General features: G+C 32.0%; 1 protein-coding gene across 3 annotated transcripts; it reads right to left on the reverse strand.

Annotated features, from left to right (window-relative positions):
• Positions 640–6040, reverse strand: LOC104728602 (WD repeat-containing protein 44-like). Of its 3 annotated transcripts, none has more exons than XM_010447565.2 (6): positions 5706–6040; positions 2702–3863; positions 2508–2598; positions 2124–2413; positions 1938–2031; positions 640–1835 (listed from the first exon to the last, which is right to left on the reverse strand). In XM_010447565.2, the coding sequence occupies exons 2-6, from the start codon at positions 3725–3727 to the stop codon at positions 1354–1356; spliced, it is 1983 nt and encodes a 660-aa protein (XP_010445867.1). In that variant the 5' UTR covers positions 3728–3863; positions 5706–6040; the 3' UTR covers positions 640–1353. The 3 variants fall into 3 exon arrangements, with proteins under 3 accessions (XP_010445867.1, XP_010445872.1, XP_010445864.1); XM_010447570.2 differs by lacking the exon at positions 5706–6040 and adding an exon at positions 4284–4618 and having other exon boundaries at positions 2702–3851; XM_010447562.2 differs by lacking the exon at positions 5706–6040 and adding an exon at positions 4284–4618.

Below are 15300 nucleotides of genomic sequence, written 5' to 3' on the forward strand. Positions count from 1 at the left end.
AAGTGACGGCCCGAATAAGAACGATCACCGACTTTACTTGAAGACAATCCCACATCGATCCCGAGGCAGGGAAGTGAAGCGTCCCATCAGCTATAAATACCGAGGGAGCGGCTTGCAGAAAGGATCAAGTAACATTGGCCAGGAGTCAGGAATAAATCCGATTCTAAGCTATAGTTCAGTTAGTCATTTTGAGAGTACAATTCTCTGTAATTTGCCGATCGGCTCATAACGGTTATATTATAATTCGACGATCTTTGACTATCTTAATAAAAGTCCTTTGTTTCGCCCTTCCTAAATATCATCCCCTGAGCTAGTAGAGATACTAGTTCAACACCTTCACTACTCTTGCAGAAGCACATCGACAGGCCCGCATCGCGGAAGCTAAGAAGAAGATGGCTTTTATTATGGATGTGTTCGGGTTTTTCTTTGTGTGTTGGTGTGTGGCGACATTAGCAATAGCGACATTAGCGACTGTTATATTGTTATACTATTTTTATCTGTTTTAAGAACTAGTTCATTGAGATCTTACTTTTTCTCAAAACCTTGAGTCGATACTTGCACACGCTACCTTTTTTTTTTTTTTTGACACAACACAAACTCGTAATTTTACATTAACTGTATACAATTGGGGGAAAGAAGAAAAAAAGAAGTTTTACTGTATACTGCAAAATAGTATACAACTACAATGCCGCGGAACCTCTCCCGAGGTGGAGCTGAGTAAGTCCTTAAATAAGTGCAAATCAAAATCTAAACATATACATAAATGAACTCATCTACACGTTAGAAAAATCAAATTACACTATAAAATCAACGAATCAATAATCACTAGGTTAGAAATTTATCAAATAAAAATCCTAATTTAAGAAAAAAAATCTAAGGAGAAGCCATTGGAAGATCTTTCTTGTGGAAGTAACGTCAACATCTTTCTCTTTCAGCCACTACTTTCCATGATCACTTGGCTCTTCTTTTTTTAGGACCCTACTACTACACTCGCCTGTCAATTTTTTCAGACAAATCCGTACTGTCTAAAAAACCATCTCCAACCGCCACTAATTGCCAAAAACAGAAACATCTGTTCCTTATCAATCCCGGCGTCTACATCAACCGATTGTCAAATCTCCCACTGAGACCACTTCTTGAAAGATTTTCTACAGGATCATCATAATCTTGAGAGGAAGTAACACTTTTTGACTAAATTGATATCTCCAGAAATCTGAGAGTGGATCTGGTTTTGGACCCACCATAAGCTTCAAGATCTGCTAGAACCATGTGCTTGTGCCTATCAAGAAAGGAACAATCGCATCTGATTGTTTTTTTTCTTCTTCCAAAGTTAGGAAAACGAAACCGGTTTTCTCAAGTAGTCACAGGCAAACCGTAGTTCTGAAATGTTCTGATCCGTCCATCCCAACCGCCTGTGACTATGACCATACCCCATGATAGAGAGCTAGATGCTCTCTGGTAAGAGGATTTGATAAACTTGTAATGAGATGCATTCATCGCAGATGTAGACAGAGGATTTACGGGTAGGTTTTCCTCTGGCCATGTCGCGCTTCCTTTGGATATTGATCCGGGGACATATCCTTCGTTGAGAGATAAACAAGAGGGAGAAGAAAACGGGAGAGTTGTGTTATGATCTGAGAATCCAGACCAGGTTGCTGCAACGGATGCATTGGTGGAGAAACGTTCAAAAGATCGAATCTTTTTGCTTTGCGAAGAACAATCTGACTCATCATCATTACTCCATATATATACATTGGAGTCCTCACAAGCTGAAACAATGTGTTTCCCATCAGATGTGAGAGACGCTGATGTGAGGCTTCTCGTCTTGCAAACACCTAGAGAATACAAAGTAAAACAGAGATGAGCTTATTAGTTATCAATCATAGAGAAATGGAAAAGAAAATGAACGTTGTAGGTAAGAATAAGAGGCAACATACCTTTATATTTTCTGATGACATTGTTGCCTTGGAGAATTCTGACTTTGGAATCCGCAGAAACAACCAGGACTTTGTTTTGTTCTTGTGGTAAATACTGGAAAGAAACATGCATATCGATTTGTTAGCATCACAATGTCAAGAGAAGTAAACAAAGTATCAAGACCAGGTGAAAAAAGGAGACATTACCTGAAATCCAGTTATCCTTTTATTGGAAGACTTCTTTTTGTTATGCAAATGTATCTGAGAGTCCAGTTCTAAATATTCTCCAGACATGCTAAAGAATCTGCAGCTTCCGGTCAGACAACCGATAATTCCTCCCTGTCCATCCGGACGATAACACACTGCGGATATAATGTCTTTGAGATCGGCCCAATCAGTAACGTTGCAACCAGAAATGTTCCAGATACGAACTTTCCCATCAATTGAACCACTCATGAAATAATTCTCATTTACAGGGTTGAACTGAACAGATGTTACTGCAAATAAAGAAAGTTGCAACTAAAGTCAGATCAATATAGTACTAAGATTTGTTCTTTAAATGTAATCACCAAGAGGGAAGAAGAAGCATACCATAACTATTGTGAGGGAAAACTCCAAGACAATCATTGCTACCGACTTTCCAAAGCCGGACAGTTTTGTCCATTGACGCCGAGATAAGATACTACATTAAGAAATTACATAACAAATGCCTCAGTTTTTCAAACTTCCATTTAAGCAATGGTTGCATGTTAGTAAGAAAAATGTAAAAGAATTTGGAAGCTTACATTATCTTTTGACCATGAGATGTCCAAGACTTCACCCGTGTGCCCACGGAATTCATATAACGGTTTATCCATTATCCGGAAAACTTTGGAAGGGAAGACAACGCAAGCCGAATCAGATGTTTTCCTGAAACTTTCTGTAGCCTTCTTTGATTTTTCCTCATCCACCAAAACCGGTTTCAACTGAGAAAGATCATTTACCTCAAAGTACATAGAGGAAGGGTCTATCTCATTCAGGCCATCCCTTCGTAGCCTAGATCTCTTATCCTCCACGACTTTCCATACACGCACAATCCCATCTTCACCAGAACTTGCAAGAAACTTCCCATCTCCGCTAAACTTCATCGCTAAGATGGCACCATCATGAGCTTTAATGTCTTGACTCTGATAAAGAGCTGAAAGCTCCTTCGCCTGTTTCTTACATTGCTTAACCTTAACTCTTGAAATCACATCACCAAAACTAGAAGAAGCTCTGAGTCTACCACTAGATTCAACCTTTGTATCTGCAGTACACCCCATAGACCGCAGCCTCGTAAACCATCCCTTCTTGAAATTCGTGACTAACCCTGCGATACTCCCCTGCTTCTCTGTTTCCTTCACTTGGCAATACCTGGAATTAGAACATGATGCCATTGAAGAGCTTTGCCTCCTCGTCACATCACATCCACCCACATTTTTGTCTACTCTCAAAGACAATTCCTCGGAAACTTCAACACTTGAACCAGACGAAGAAACATCACTAGAAGAACTGCTAAAACCTCCAGATCTCCTCTCCTCAGCTTCAACAGAATTCTCTTGAGCTCCATCAAAGCCAGACTCCTCATTAGCTGCAGAGACCAACTCCTTGGATTGAACACCATCTTGTTCAACTCCCATCCACTCCAAGAACTTCCTCCGCCTCTCGACCACACTTCCAGGTGAATCATTCCATATATCAAAACCAAAACCACTTGGATTTGATGCCATCATCATCATCTCATCGTTGGCATCGAAGAATTGCAAATCTTCCTCTTGAGACAAGTAATCCATTATAATTATTCCTTGAGGGTAGTTCAATCCATAAAAAACACAGAGCTTAAAGAAGAATGCTTTATTTCTTTTCTCTCAAAAGAGGAACTTCCCCAACTGCCAGTTTTGCTTCCAAACAAGCAACCTACAAGGCAAACTATATATAAAAGTTTAGAAAATAATATTTAAAAATTAAAAAATTCGTAAGAAGTTTACAAATTAAGCAATCACAGAGTTCGAGACAAAACGAGTTCACAAAATAAATAAAAAGAGTTGAACATCAATCTCAACCCAAAAACGCATTGAATCTAGTCTTTTATCTTCTCAGAGGCATTTCAACAAACAACTTATGTGGGTCGATCAATGTGTAAGCAAACGAAACCAAAAAAAACCCAATTTTTTAAAAAGGGTTTCATCTAAGCAGCACACAGAGAAGCTGAATTAAGCATAGCCAAAGTGAAAGATCTCATTTTTAGATCCTAAGCAAACAAAAATGCGTGAGCACGAGCATCATCAAATTCAATTTAAGTAATTGAATTTTTTATTAAAAAAAAAACAAAGATTAAAAATTGCATACATGGGTTTGTTCGTCTTCACAAGGTTTCTTCGAAATTGAAACAAACACATCCCAAAGAAGTAGCAGCAGCCAGTAGAGGTAACAGAGAGAGAGTCTCTATTAACCAAAACCAGATTAAAGAAAAGAAAAAAAAAGTAAAAGAGACAACTTTAATTATTTAAAAAAAGAAGGATCAAAGGTTTTTTATTTATTGAAACCCGTGAAGAAGACAGAGACAATAGAAGAAGAAGAAGAAGAAGAAGAATGGATTGTGTGTTGTCCGGAGAGGGAAGAGATTGAAGAATTGAGAGTTTTCGTTTTTAGGAGACGAATCTTTTCTTTTTTGTGTATGACCGTTTAATATGCCTTATTTAACCTCTCTGTCTTTATTATTACAACTTTTTTTTTTCTGTTTTTATGATGTTGTTTTCCTCTTAATCCATAAAATTATTCGGGTAATTAATTTATTAATTAACCACACGAGGCACGACCATATATATATTTTATTAATACTTAGGTTCACCCCTAGCGGTGAACCCCCTCTTCTCTCAGCCAATCAGAATCTTCCATCTAATATTTTATTTCAAAAATAAATTAAAATTAAATTAAAAAGCAAACCAAATTAAGGAAACAAATTCTGTATACTTTTAATTAAGAAAAATTAAATATTGGCTTGGTTTAGATTTTTAAACTTAGAATAAAATTATGTCGGTTTGGGTTTACAAATGAAGTGGTTAGGGTTTAGATTTTACAATTAAAACGAAATTATATGTCGGTTTGGGTTTACAAATGAGGTGGTTAGAGTTTAAATTTTACAATTAGAATGAAATTATATGTCGGTTTGGGTTCACAAATGAGATAGTTAGGGTTTAGATTTTACAAGTAAAACAAAATAATATGTCGGTTTGGGTTCACAAATGAGATGTTAGGGTTTAGATTTCACAATTAGAACGAAATTATATGTCGGTTTAGGTTCACAAATAAGATGGTTAGGGTTTAGATTTTATAAGTAGAACGAAATTATATACGGTTTGGATTTACAAATGAAATGGTTAGGGTTTAGATTTTATATATGTCGGTTTAGATTTATTAAAGTGCGGTTTAAANACAAAACGAGTTCACAAAATAAATAAAAAGAGTTGAACATCAATCTCAACCCAAAAACGCATTGAATCTAGTCTTTTATCTTCTCAGAGGCATTTCAACAAACAACTTATGTGGGTCGATCAATGTGTAAGCAAACGAAACCAAAAAAAACCCAATTTTTTAAAAAGGGTTTCATCTAAGCAGCACACAGAGAAGCTGAATTAAGCATAGCCAAAGTGAAAGATCTCATTTTTAGATCCTAAGCAAACAAAAATGCGTGAGCACGAGCATCATCAAATTCAATTTAAGTAATTGAATTTTTTATTAAAAAAAAAACAAAGATTAAAAATTGCATACATGGGTTTGTTCGTCTTCACAAGGTTTCTTCGAAATTGAAACAAACACATCCCAAAGAAGTAGCAGCAGCCAGTAGAGGTAACAGAGAGAGAGTCTCTATTAACCAAAACCAGATTAAAGAAAAGAAAAAAAAAGTAAAAGAGACAACTTTAATTATTTAAAAAAAGAAGGATCAAAGGTTTTTTATTTATTGAAACCCGTGAAGAAGACAGAGACAATAGAAGAAGAAGAAGAAGAAGAAGAATGGATTGTGTGTTGTCCGGAGAGGGAAGAGATTGAAGAATTGAGAGTTTTCGTTTTTAGGAGACGAATCTTTTCTTTTTTGTGTATGACCGTTTAATATGCCTTATTTAACCTCTCTGTCTTTATTATTACAACTTTTTTTTTTCTGTTTTTATGATGTTGTTTTCCTCTTAATCCATAAAATTATTCGGGTAATTAATTTATTAATTAACCACACGAGGCACGACCATATATATATTTTATTAATACTTAGGTTCACCCCTAGCGGTGAACCCCCTCTTCTCTCAGCCAATCAGAATCTTCCATCTAATATTTTATTTCAAAAATAAATTAAAATTAAATTAAAAAGCAAACCAAATTAAGGAAACAAATTCTGTATACTTTTAATTAAGAAAAATTAAATATTGGCTTGGTTTAGATTTTTAAACTTAGAATAAAATTATGTCGGTTTGGGTTTACAAATGAAGTGGTTAGGGTTTAGATTTTACAATTAAAACGAAATTATATGTCGGTTTGGGTTTACAAATGAGGTGGTTAGAGTTTAAATTTTACAATTAGAATGAAATTATATGTCGGTTTGGGTTCACAAATGAGATAGTTAGGGTTTAGATTTTACAAGTAAAACAAAATAATATGTCGGTTTGGGTTCACAAATGAGATGTTAGGGTTTAGATTTCACAATTAGAACGAAATTATATGTCGGTTTAGGTTCACAAATAAGATGGTTAGGGTTTAGATTTTATAAGTAGAACGAAATTATATACGGTTTGGATTTACAAATGAAATGGTTAGGGTTTAGATTTTATATATGTCGGTTTAGATTTATTAAAGTGCGGTTTAAATTTTTTAATTTTATAATAATGTATACAGATTTTATTGCCTTATTTTATTAGGGGGTGAATGGAGAAGTTCACCCCTAGGGGTAGGGGTGAACCTAAGTATTGTTCTATATATTTCCTTGTAATAATAAATCATTGTTAGTAGTAGTAATCTCTCCCCGTGCTCTGTCTTTTAGTAATAACAATCAATTCCTAATTAGCATTTGTTCCATTGAGGAGGAGATTTATGTAGTTACCGGTGGGTAAACTAAACTAGCAAAGGACCTGTCGAGGGCCGAGGGGGATACATTATTCATCATCATTGAACTAGATTCTTAATTACACATCAATCAAATCTCTTTTCATCTGATTAGTTTACTACTACTACTAGTATCAATAATTATATTCGTTATGCGTAGACATCTCTTCTTTTTTTTTTTTTTCAACAATAATAATATTTTGTGGTACATGCTTTGTTGGAGCCCACATATCTGCATGATGACTACGCGGCATGTTCCCCATTCGCTTTGCCTCTCTCTCTTTTGATCGTATTGATTCTAAAAAAAACTCCTTATTATGATCTCTCAATTATATCTGTCATATTAACAAACTTAATCTCCAGTTGTTTGATACCTTAATTATTCGTCTTCTTAGTATTAAACTATATAGTTCTTCTTTTACTACTCTGTGATTGTTTTGGCAGCACACAGGGAATGTTTGTTACTGCTACTCTTTTAAGTTGATCATCATGTATAGAGATAAAGATTAAAATAATTGAATTTTCAAGTTTGGATAAATCGGTATAATGGTAACAATTTGGAGAAATGACTTACAAGAGAATTTAAATATAAATTGAAAGAGTGATGAGACTTAATGATGTAATCATCTATCTGGACCATCTAATATAAAGAACTAAAACGACAAGATTAAATCGAGTTGTACTATATATTAACTTTTTAAAATATACTTATTAATTACTAGTACTACTACTAATTAAAGGTCCGTCATGGCTGAGCTAAGTCTGTCTTCCTGTTGAAGCAAATTCAACAAGTAGAAATTAACAAATCAATAATTAATTTAAATAATGGAATGATGAAAAATACTGCCTTTAGAGTTGCAAAGGCAGATTACCTGGATTCATGCAGGCTTGTATTGTAAAGAGAATATCTGTTGTCCCATTTACATCACATTTTTTGTAATTTTTTTTTTATTTCGAACTCTCTTAATATTTGTTTACTTATATCGGTTAAACAAAAGATCTTCAAGTATATTTCTTGATAGTAATGATATTATTATACATGCATCACTATATCATACTATAATACATACTATGGGCAAGTTGGTTTTCTCCTCCTCCTATTTTTTCATCGATCTTCATCCGAGATGACCGAGAGCCGAGACTCTTTTTAAGGAATTATATTAGACATATCTAAAACCTTTATATATATATATTTATATTTCCATCAAAATTTATACCAGTCAACACTGTTGTTCATGAACCATTTTTCATTCACAAGTTTTTTTGTCTCTAGTAACACAAATAACACAATTCAAATATTTGGATCGTTTAAGAGGTGTTAATAAACGAAGAAACATGTTGGCTTATCGACAGCCATCAAAATTTTATCCTACAGTATCTAGAATAACTGATCTAAAGTCTAAATCTTATCTCCTTGTAAGAGATATTAAAAATAGTTTTATGTCCAAGTAAAAAAAGAATTGTTTATGTCCAAGTAAAAAGGAACTGTTATTAATTCATCAGCATGTGTAGTATCTATAATGTGCTGATGTGGCTTGCCAACTAGGGAAGCTATCAAATACAACAGTTTAAAGCGCACGACCACCCATCTTATATTATATATTTATTGTTTTAGGATTATTATATACTATACGTATGAATATATGTTATTATATTTGCTGATCGTCAAAAAAAAAAAATTTATGTTATTATATTTGCATATTAGTATATCGAGTTAAAGAATACAATTTCAAAAATTGATACGGTTCATAGAATGGCCACTTCATTGCTTTGGTTGTTGAAACGTTGATGTTCTTCCTTCATGTTCGTCAAACTCAACCAGATTCTCCTAACCTTACCAGCTTCATTATTATCTCATTATATAGTCCTGTCACTTTTCTTATTCATTTTAAATTTTGTTTGTTTCTTTAGAACAACAAGATAAAGTTTAAGATCGATCTTGGCTTATGATTTATCAACGTGAGTAAATCACAAAGATATCATAGAGTTGTTTCATTGAAGTTTCCAGTTTGTATTCATACTAATTGTTTTGTGTTTGTAATAACATTAAAGGTTGAAAATGACTAAACACATGTTAGTCTAGCACCAACTTTATATAGCTAAATCATTAGTAACACATGATAAGAAACAACTTATTAATGCTTTATATCTTCTTATTATTCTTATGGTGCAATGAGTAAAAATGTAAACATTAAATCATCGGAAGTAGTAAAAGGGTGATTAACCTTAATTATTTAGATGAATAAACCTCGATCCGTTACATGCATGTGTCTAATTTCATACCAAAAAACAAAAGACATACTTAAATTTATTTTATCTAAACAGATATTTCCATCTGTGTATATCTATTCATCAATTCTTAAATAGATTGAAGGAAGAATATTGCTGCGATTTAATATTGATCAAGATAATGAAATTATATATTCATGCTTTGGAGTATTGGCCTTTAAAAAACGAAATGACTAGTAAAGGGGTGATTCACCTTAATTCACTCCGCCGACATTATAAACAAAACTAATACAATAGTAATGTGATGCTTAATAATCTCGCCACCGTATCAGAATAATGATAGTTAGTTCATTAAGTATATGGAAATATTCTTGTACGTAGTGTTGGATATGGGTTTTGCTCCCAACATTTACAAAAGTCCAAGCAGAAGATTTCAGGAAGATTTGAGCTAGAAGTTTTGGATTTGGCCCAACAGGCCGCATGAGCAAAATCGTCATTCTACCCGAAGCCAGAAGAAACCCTAGATCAAGGTCCCACTATAAATACCTGATGTCATTGTCAGAGAAAAGGATCCGAAATTATGGGCAATTAGAGAGAGAAAATCAATTATTTTCATATTAACTGCATTTAGCTCTGTAATCGCCATTTTCCTGTAAACCCTTCTGCAAATTCTACGTTAAATAAAAGGACCAGATCTGATTTATCCCACTTTACTTTTATTATTTATACTGTCGATTTCATACATCAACACGTAGACTGAAATATATATATATATATATATATATATATATATATATATATATTATACAAAGTAAACTAATTAAACGGATTATCTTACTAGGTTATAGTATAATTAACATTAATAAAGATATTTAAATTATCAAACATTTGCATGTCATGTTAAAATGCGACCCTTATCCGGAAGATTGGTTACTCTGTTAATACAGCTATACATATCCATTGTATAATCAAAGCTTCAATGTATATATATATATATATATATATATATATATATATTTGAATTACGTGTACATGAGTACATCGCATAAATAGTGTATACTTACAAACGAAAAGAGCAAATTACGTAGGCGCATTCTTTGTGTTGTCTTTTCCCGACGTGGTTATAAAACTACCGACGTATTCACTTGCGATATTGGACTCATAAAACTAGCACCTTAGCTTATATTGTACGGACTCTGACAATATATTTGGACCCACTATATCATACAATGGACCGTATAGTATCTAGTAGCCATTCGTGAATAAAGATTGAAGATACTTATGAATTTTATACATACGCGTATATGGGTGTCGGTGTACGAGAAAATAGTCAAAGTTGACTTCGGAGTTTGGGAGAATGAATGGAGCTTCACTAGTCTCTATGTTGATGATAGTTATGCCACGCATCAGATTATGATATATGTAGTAGTTGTTAAACTTTGGAAGTCAAAGAGGGTAAACCATATATATATACACCGGTTTCTTAATAAGGTATGATCTTGAATAGATGATAGTTATACCAAACAAACACATCATTTTCGTTCTGTAATATATATCGTTTTGGATTCTTATTTACATTATTAAATTAGGAGATATCCTGTGCTGTACAGCACGAGTCAATATTTTTTCTAAAAATAATAATAAACTTATTGTTATATTTTTTAAAAAATATTATTTTGTTAAGATAGTATTTATTTTTAATAATGTAATTGTTCGGTAAATCTATATATATCTTTTTGAATATTAATTATTTTAGAATATTATAGTTTTAAATTTGTTTGATGTATAATACAGTTTTATATTGTTTGTTTGTATTATTTGCATCATTATTTTGTGAAATATTTTGAAGTAGTAATTATAATATTGTAATTGTAAGTAAATAAAATTTATGAATTTATCAGCCACATAAATTTAGTTTTACCAATCTACCAATGTGAAAAATTATAATACACATTTTTCTTCATAGATTGAGTAATATATCTTTGATTTTAAAAATTTAAATCACAACATATGCAGAAATGTTTTTATATATTTATCTTTTTTTAATGGCAAACAATTATATTATTATAAACATGTTACATAATACATGATACATGAACAATTCAAAAACAACCATTAATATAAATAAAAGAAATTGAACACAATTTCGATGAAGAAGTGGAAGTGACCCTGCTTTCTTAACGGAAGCCTTACAGGCAACAGATGAAATCTGTTAAGTTCCCTCTTCGTATACTCGTAAAAGACTAACATCTTATAGATGAAACTCCTAAATGCTTTTCCATCACTTTGATTAAAACAATACACTGATATGTTGCTTGAAAAGCTCTTGGATCATGTCTTTTGAAACGTTGTATGCGTCTTTGCCGGTTTGTGAGCATGGTTTCTCCGTTCATTAATCCTAAACTTTTTGATCGATGAATATAGAGAACATCATTGTCATACCATGTCATCCAAAGTCGAAGGCCAATACAAAGTCTGCGTGGATCAGTTCCTTCAAGCGAGATGGTTAATTTGTTGATTCCGGGATCGAAAATCCAAATGATATCTCTATACAAATGGTGCAGAGAAGAATCATCGGTTGAGAACCGGAGATAACGCCGGTGTACCACCGGAAACAAACCCTATATAGGGACAACCATCCCGATTCCAATGAATCGGTATTACATGAGACAAATNTGTAAGTAAATAAAATTTATGAATTTATCAGCCACATAAATTTAGTTTTACCAATCTACCAATGTGAAAAATTATAATACACATTTTTCTTCATAGATTGAGTAATATATCTTTGATTTTAAAAATTTAAATCACAACATATGCAGAAATGTTTTTATATATTTATCTTTTTTTAATGGCAAACAATTATATTATTATAAACATGTTACATAATACATGATACATGAACAATTCAAAAACAACCATTAATATAAATAAAAGAAATTGAACACAATTTCGATGAAGAAGTGGAAGTGACCCTGCTTTCTTAACGGAAGCCTTACAGGCAACAGATGAAATCTGTTAAGTTCCCTCTTCGTATACTCGTAAAAGACTAACATCTTATAGATGAAACTCCTAAATGCTTTTCCATCACTTTGATTAAAACAATACACTGATATGTTGCTTGAAAAGCTCTTGGATCATGTCTTTTGAAACGTTGTATGCGTCTTTGCCGGTTTGTGAGCATGGTTTCTCCGTTCATTAATCCTAAACTTTTTGATCGATGAATATAGAGAACATCATTGTCATACCATGTCATCCAAAGTCGAAGGCCAATACAAAGTCTGCGTGGATCAGTTCCTTCAAGCGAGATGGTTAATTTGTTGATTCCGGGATCGAAAATCCAAATGATATCTCTATACAAATGGTGCAGAGAAGAATCATCGGTTGAGAACCGGAGATAACGCCGGTGTACCACCGGAAACAAACCCTATATAGGGACAACCATCCCGATTCCAATGAATCGGTATTACATGAGACAAATGACATCGATCGGATGAATCTGACCAATACGGCAAGTTAAGATGATAGGCTATCGAAATTGGAGAATAAAGCAGAAACGAGTGAAAGCCCAAATCTTGAATCACCGGAAGAGAAGCATATATCACCATCGTCACAATATGGCAAAGAGCATAGATCTGAAATCTGTGATTTGCCGTTATTTACACTATAAAAACCAGAAACTTGGAGAGATTAAAGAGAAGTAAAAACTAGAGACGAAGGTGACCGACGCCGGAGAGACCGACGCCGGCCAAAAACTGTGAACTGTTAGTTTGTCTTCGATCGCCCTTTGAGTCGCTTGGAAGAGACGGTTACTTTTTTGTTTTTATATATTTATTAATCATAAGTATCATATGATAATTCAAAACAATTTGTAAATAAAATAAAAGAAAGATGATAGGAGAACCATAATTTAAAATTTTAACAAATCTTCCAAATCTAGTTATTAAAAATAATCATATCATCTACTTGAATATAAAATCTTAGTTTTAAAAATTCTGATTGGTTATATATTTTAAAAATAGATAATAATTTTCGTCCATAATTAATTAGAAAAAGAAAATATTTTTTTTTTCGAAAATTAATAATTATTTTTAAAAACTTATTATAAATTCTGATATATTGTTTATATTTGGTCAAAGTATTTATTATTTTTTTAAATTAAGTAACTAATCTTTATTAAATATTTTTGATGGCATTTGAATGTAATTTTTTTACACTTTTTAAGGTTAGTTTCATATTTGTACTTCTCAATTAATACAGTAGGATATCGCTTCGCATAGATTCTTTTAAAATATTATATAAAAATAGAATTAATGGTCATAACATTAATGAAAATCTTAATTAGTTAATTGATAAATTAATAGTCGTCTTATTATACTCCTTCTGTCCAATTTTATTAAATTTTCTAAATAAAAACACAGTGTAGAAACTATAAATTTTTGTTATTTTTACATTAAAATATATTTTAAACATCTATTCAAAAATTTTAACCAATAGAAAAAAGACTGGAGAATACAAATAATCATAAAATACTAAATAAATATAAATGATGCATAAAATTTTGAAAAATATCTTATAACATGAAAGCAAAAAAATATTGAAAATCTTATAATTTGGAATAGAGATAGTACTATTAATATATTGATAGATATAGTACTATTAATATAATGATAATTACAATGAAACGCTTGAATTTTTTATATTAACAATAACTTGCTTAAAAGGATTTATTAACTTAACATTAGAATGACTAAAGTGAATAACAGTAATAATAGAAAATAAAAATACCATATCAGAAGAATAAGTTAAATGAATACGTTGACAAGTTTATGAAGGATTAATGTTATTCGGCGAGTGGGTCGGAAGATAAAGGTATTCCCTTTCTGATGGAACGTCCCAAAGTTCAAGACGCATCATGTGATTGTGCTGTGTGTACCTTATACGCGCATGTATGATTAGGTGAGGTCGTTATACTATAACTAGATACTTACCTGTAATTGGGCTGTGTGGCTATTATGGGCATGTAACTTTCTTTCTATATATACATAATCGTTTCTGATTAATGTCCATGAAGTCGATGATCCAAGTTGAATATTTTTATCACTAAAACGTTTAGCGTAGTCAGCAAATCAGCAATAATAATAAAACCCACAGTAGATTTTTTTTTCCAAAGTAAAATTTTCAAACCATAAATTAGTTTAAGCGAATGTAACTAGATATAATTGTTCAAATATGTTTATGTGTGACTGTTTTACTTGTGTTTGTGATTTGGGATGCGGACTCTAGAGATATATTTAACTCATGTAGCTAGCACGTACATGTGACATAAATATAACCACGTAAACCTAAAACTGGAGATGATTTTAGAATGGATCAAACCAAAACTTAAAATAAGTCACATAACATCAATAGAACTAAAAATAAATCACATAACACCAAAAAAAAAAAAAAATCAAAACGGTTTACATTTATATTGCATAATCACAAATAAATATAAGTCGCAAAATAAAAAATCATATAATGAAAATTCGCATAGTAAAATAAGTATATATATTCACTTGTTTACACAATAAATTTTTTATTGTACTTTTTAGACAAAAACATAAATCATGCATTTTGGTAGACATTATGCAAATTCTTTTAATTGGTCAAATTCTTTCACAATCGCACTAAAACAGCCATTTCGCTATTATGCCTCTTACAAGATATTTTTATGGTTCTAAATTTGGATATCTGTCTACTTGAAAACTAGTGCCTTATTTTGAACGGATACAAAAATACAAAAAAACCTATCACATATAAGTTAGTGACCTCATAAAGTCACATCAACAGTGTTTGTGGGTCTGCGACCACCAATTATATATGTTAAATTGTAGATTATAGGATTGAAAGAACGATATGTAATATTGATTCTGTATTCCGTTAAAAACCCCGGACCAATTCTTTTTAACAGTTCAATTTATAATAAGTAAAATATAATTGTCTTTCTTGTTTTGTTTATCTATTTTTAAATGTTTATACAGTAGAATCTCTATAAATTAATACT

The sequence above is a fragment of the Camelina sativa genome, chromosome 2, assembly GCF_000633955.1.
Source record: "Camelina sativa cultivar DH55 chromosome 2, Cs, whole genome shotgun sequence".
NCBI classification, from domain to species: domain Eukaryota; kingdom Viridiplantae; phylum Streptophyta; class Magnoliopsida; order Brassicales; family Brassicaceae; genus Camelina; species Camelina sativa.

Excerpts from the sequence above, each read along its gene's own strand:
- LOC104728602 (XM_010447565.2), bottom strand. The coding sequence starts at position 3,727 with ATGGATTACTTGTCTCAAGAGGAAGATTTGCAATTCTTCGATGCCAAC. Across the intron at positions 2,414-2,507 it reads TTTCCCTCACAATAGTTATG|TAACATCTGTTCAGTTCAAC; the intron begins GTATGCTTCTTC and ends CTTTATTTGCAG. Across the intron at positions 2,032-2,123 it reads AAAGGATAACTGGATTTCAG|TATTTACCACAAGAACAAAA; the intron begins GTAATGTCTCCT and ends GTTTCTTTCCAG.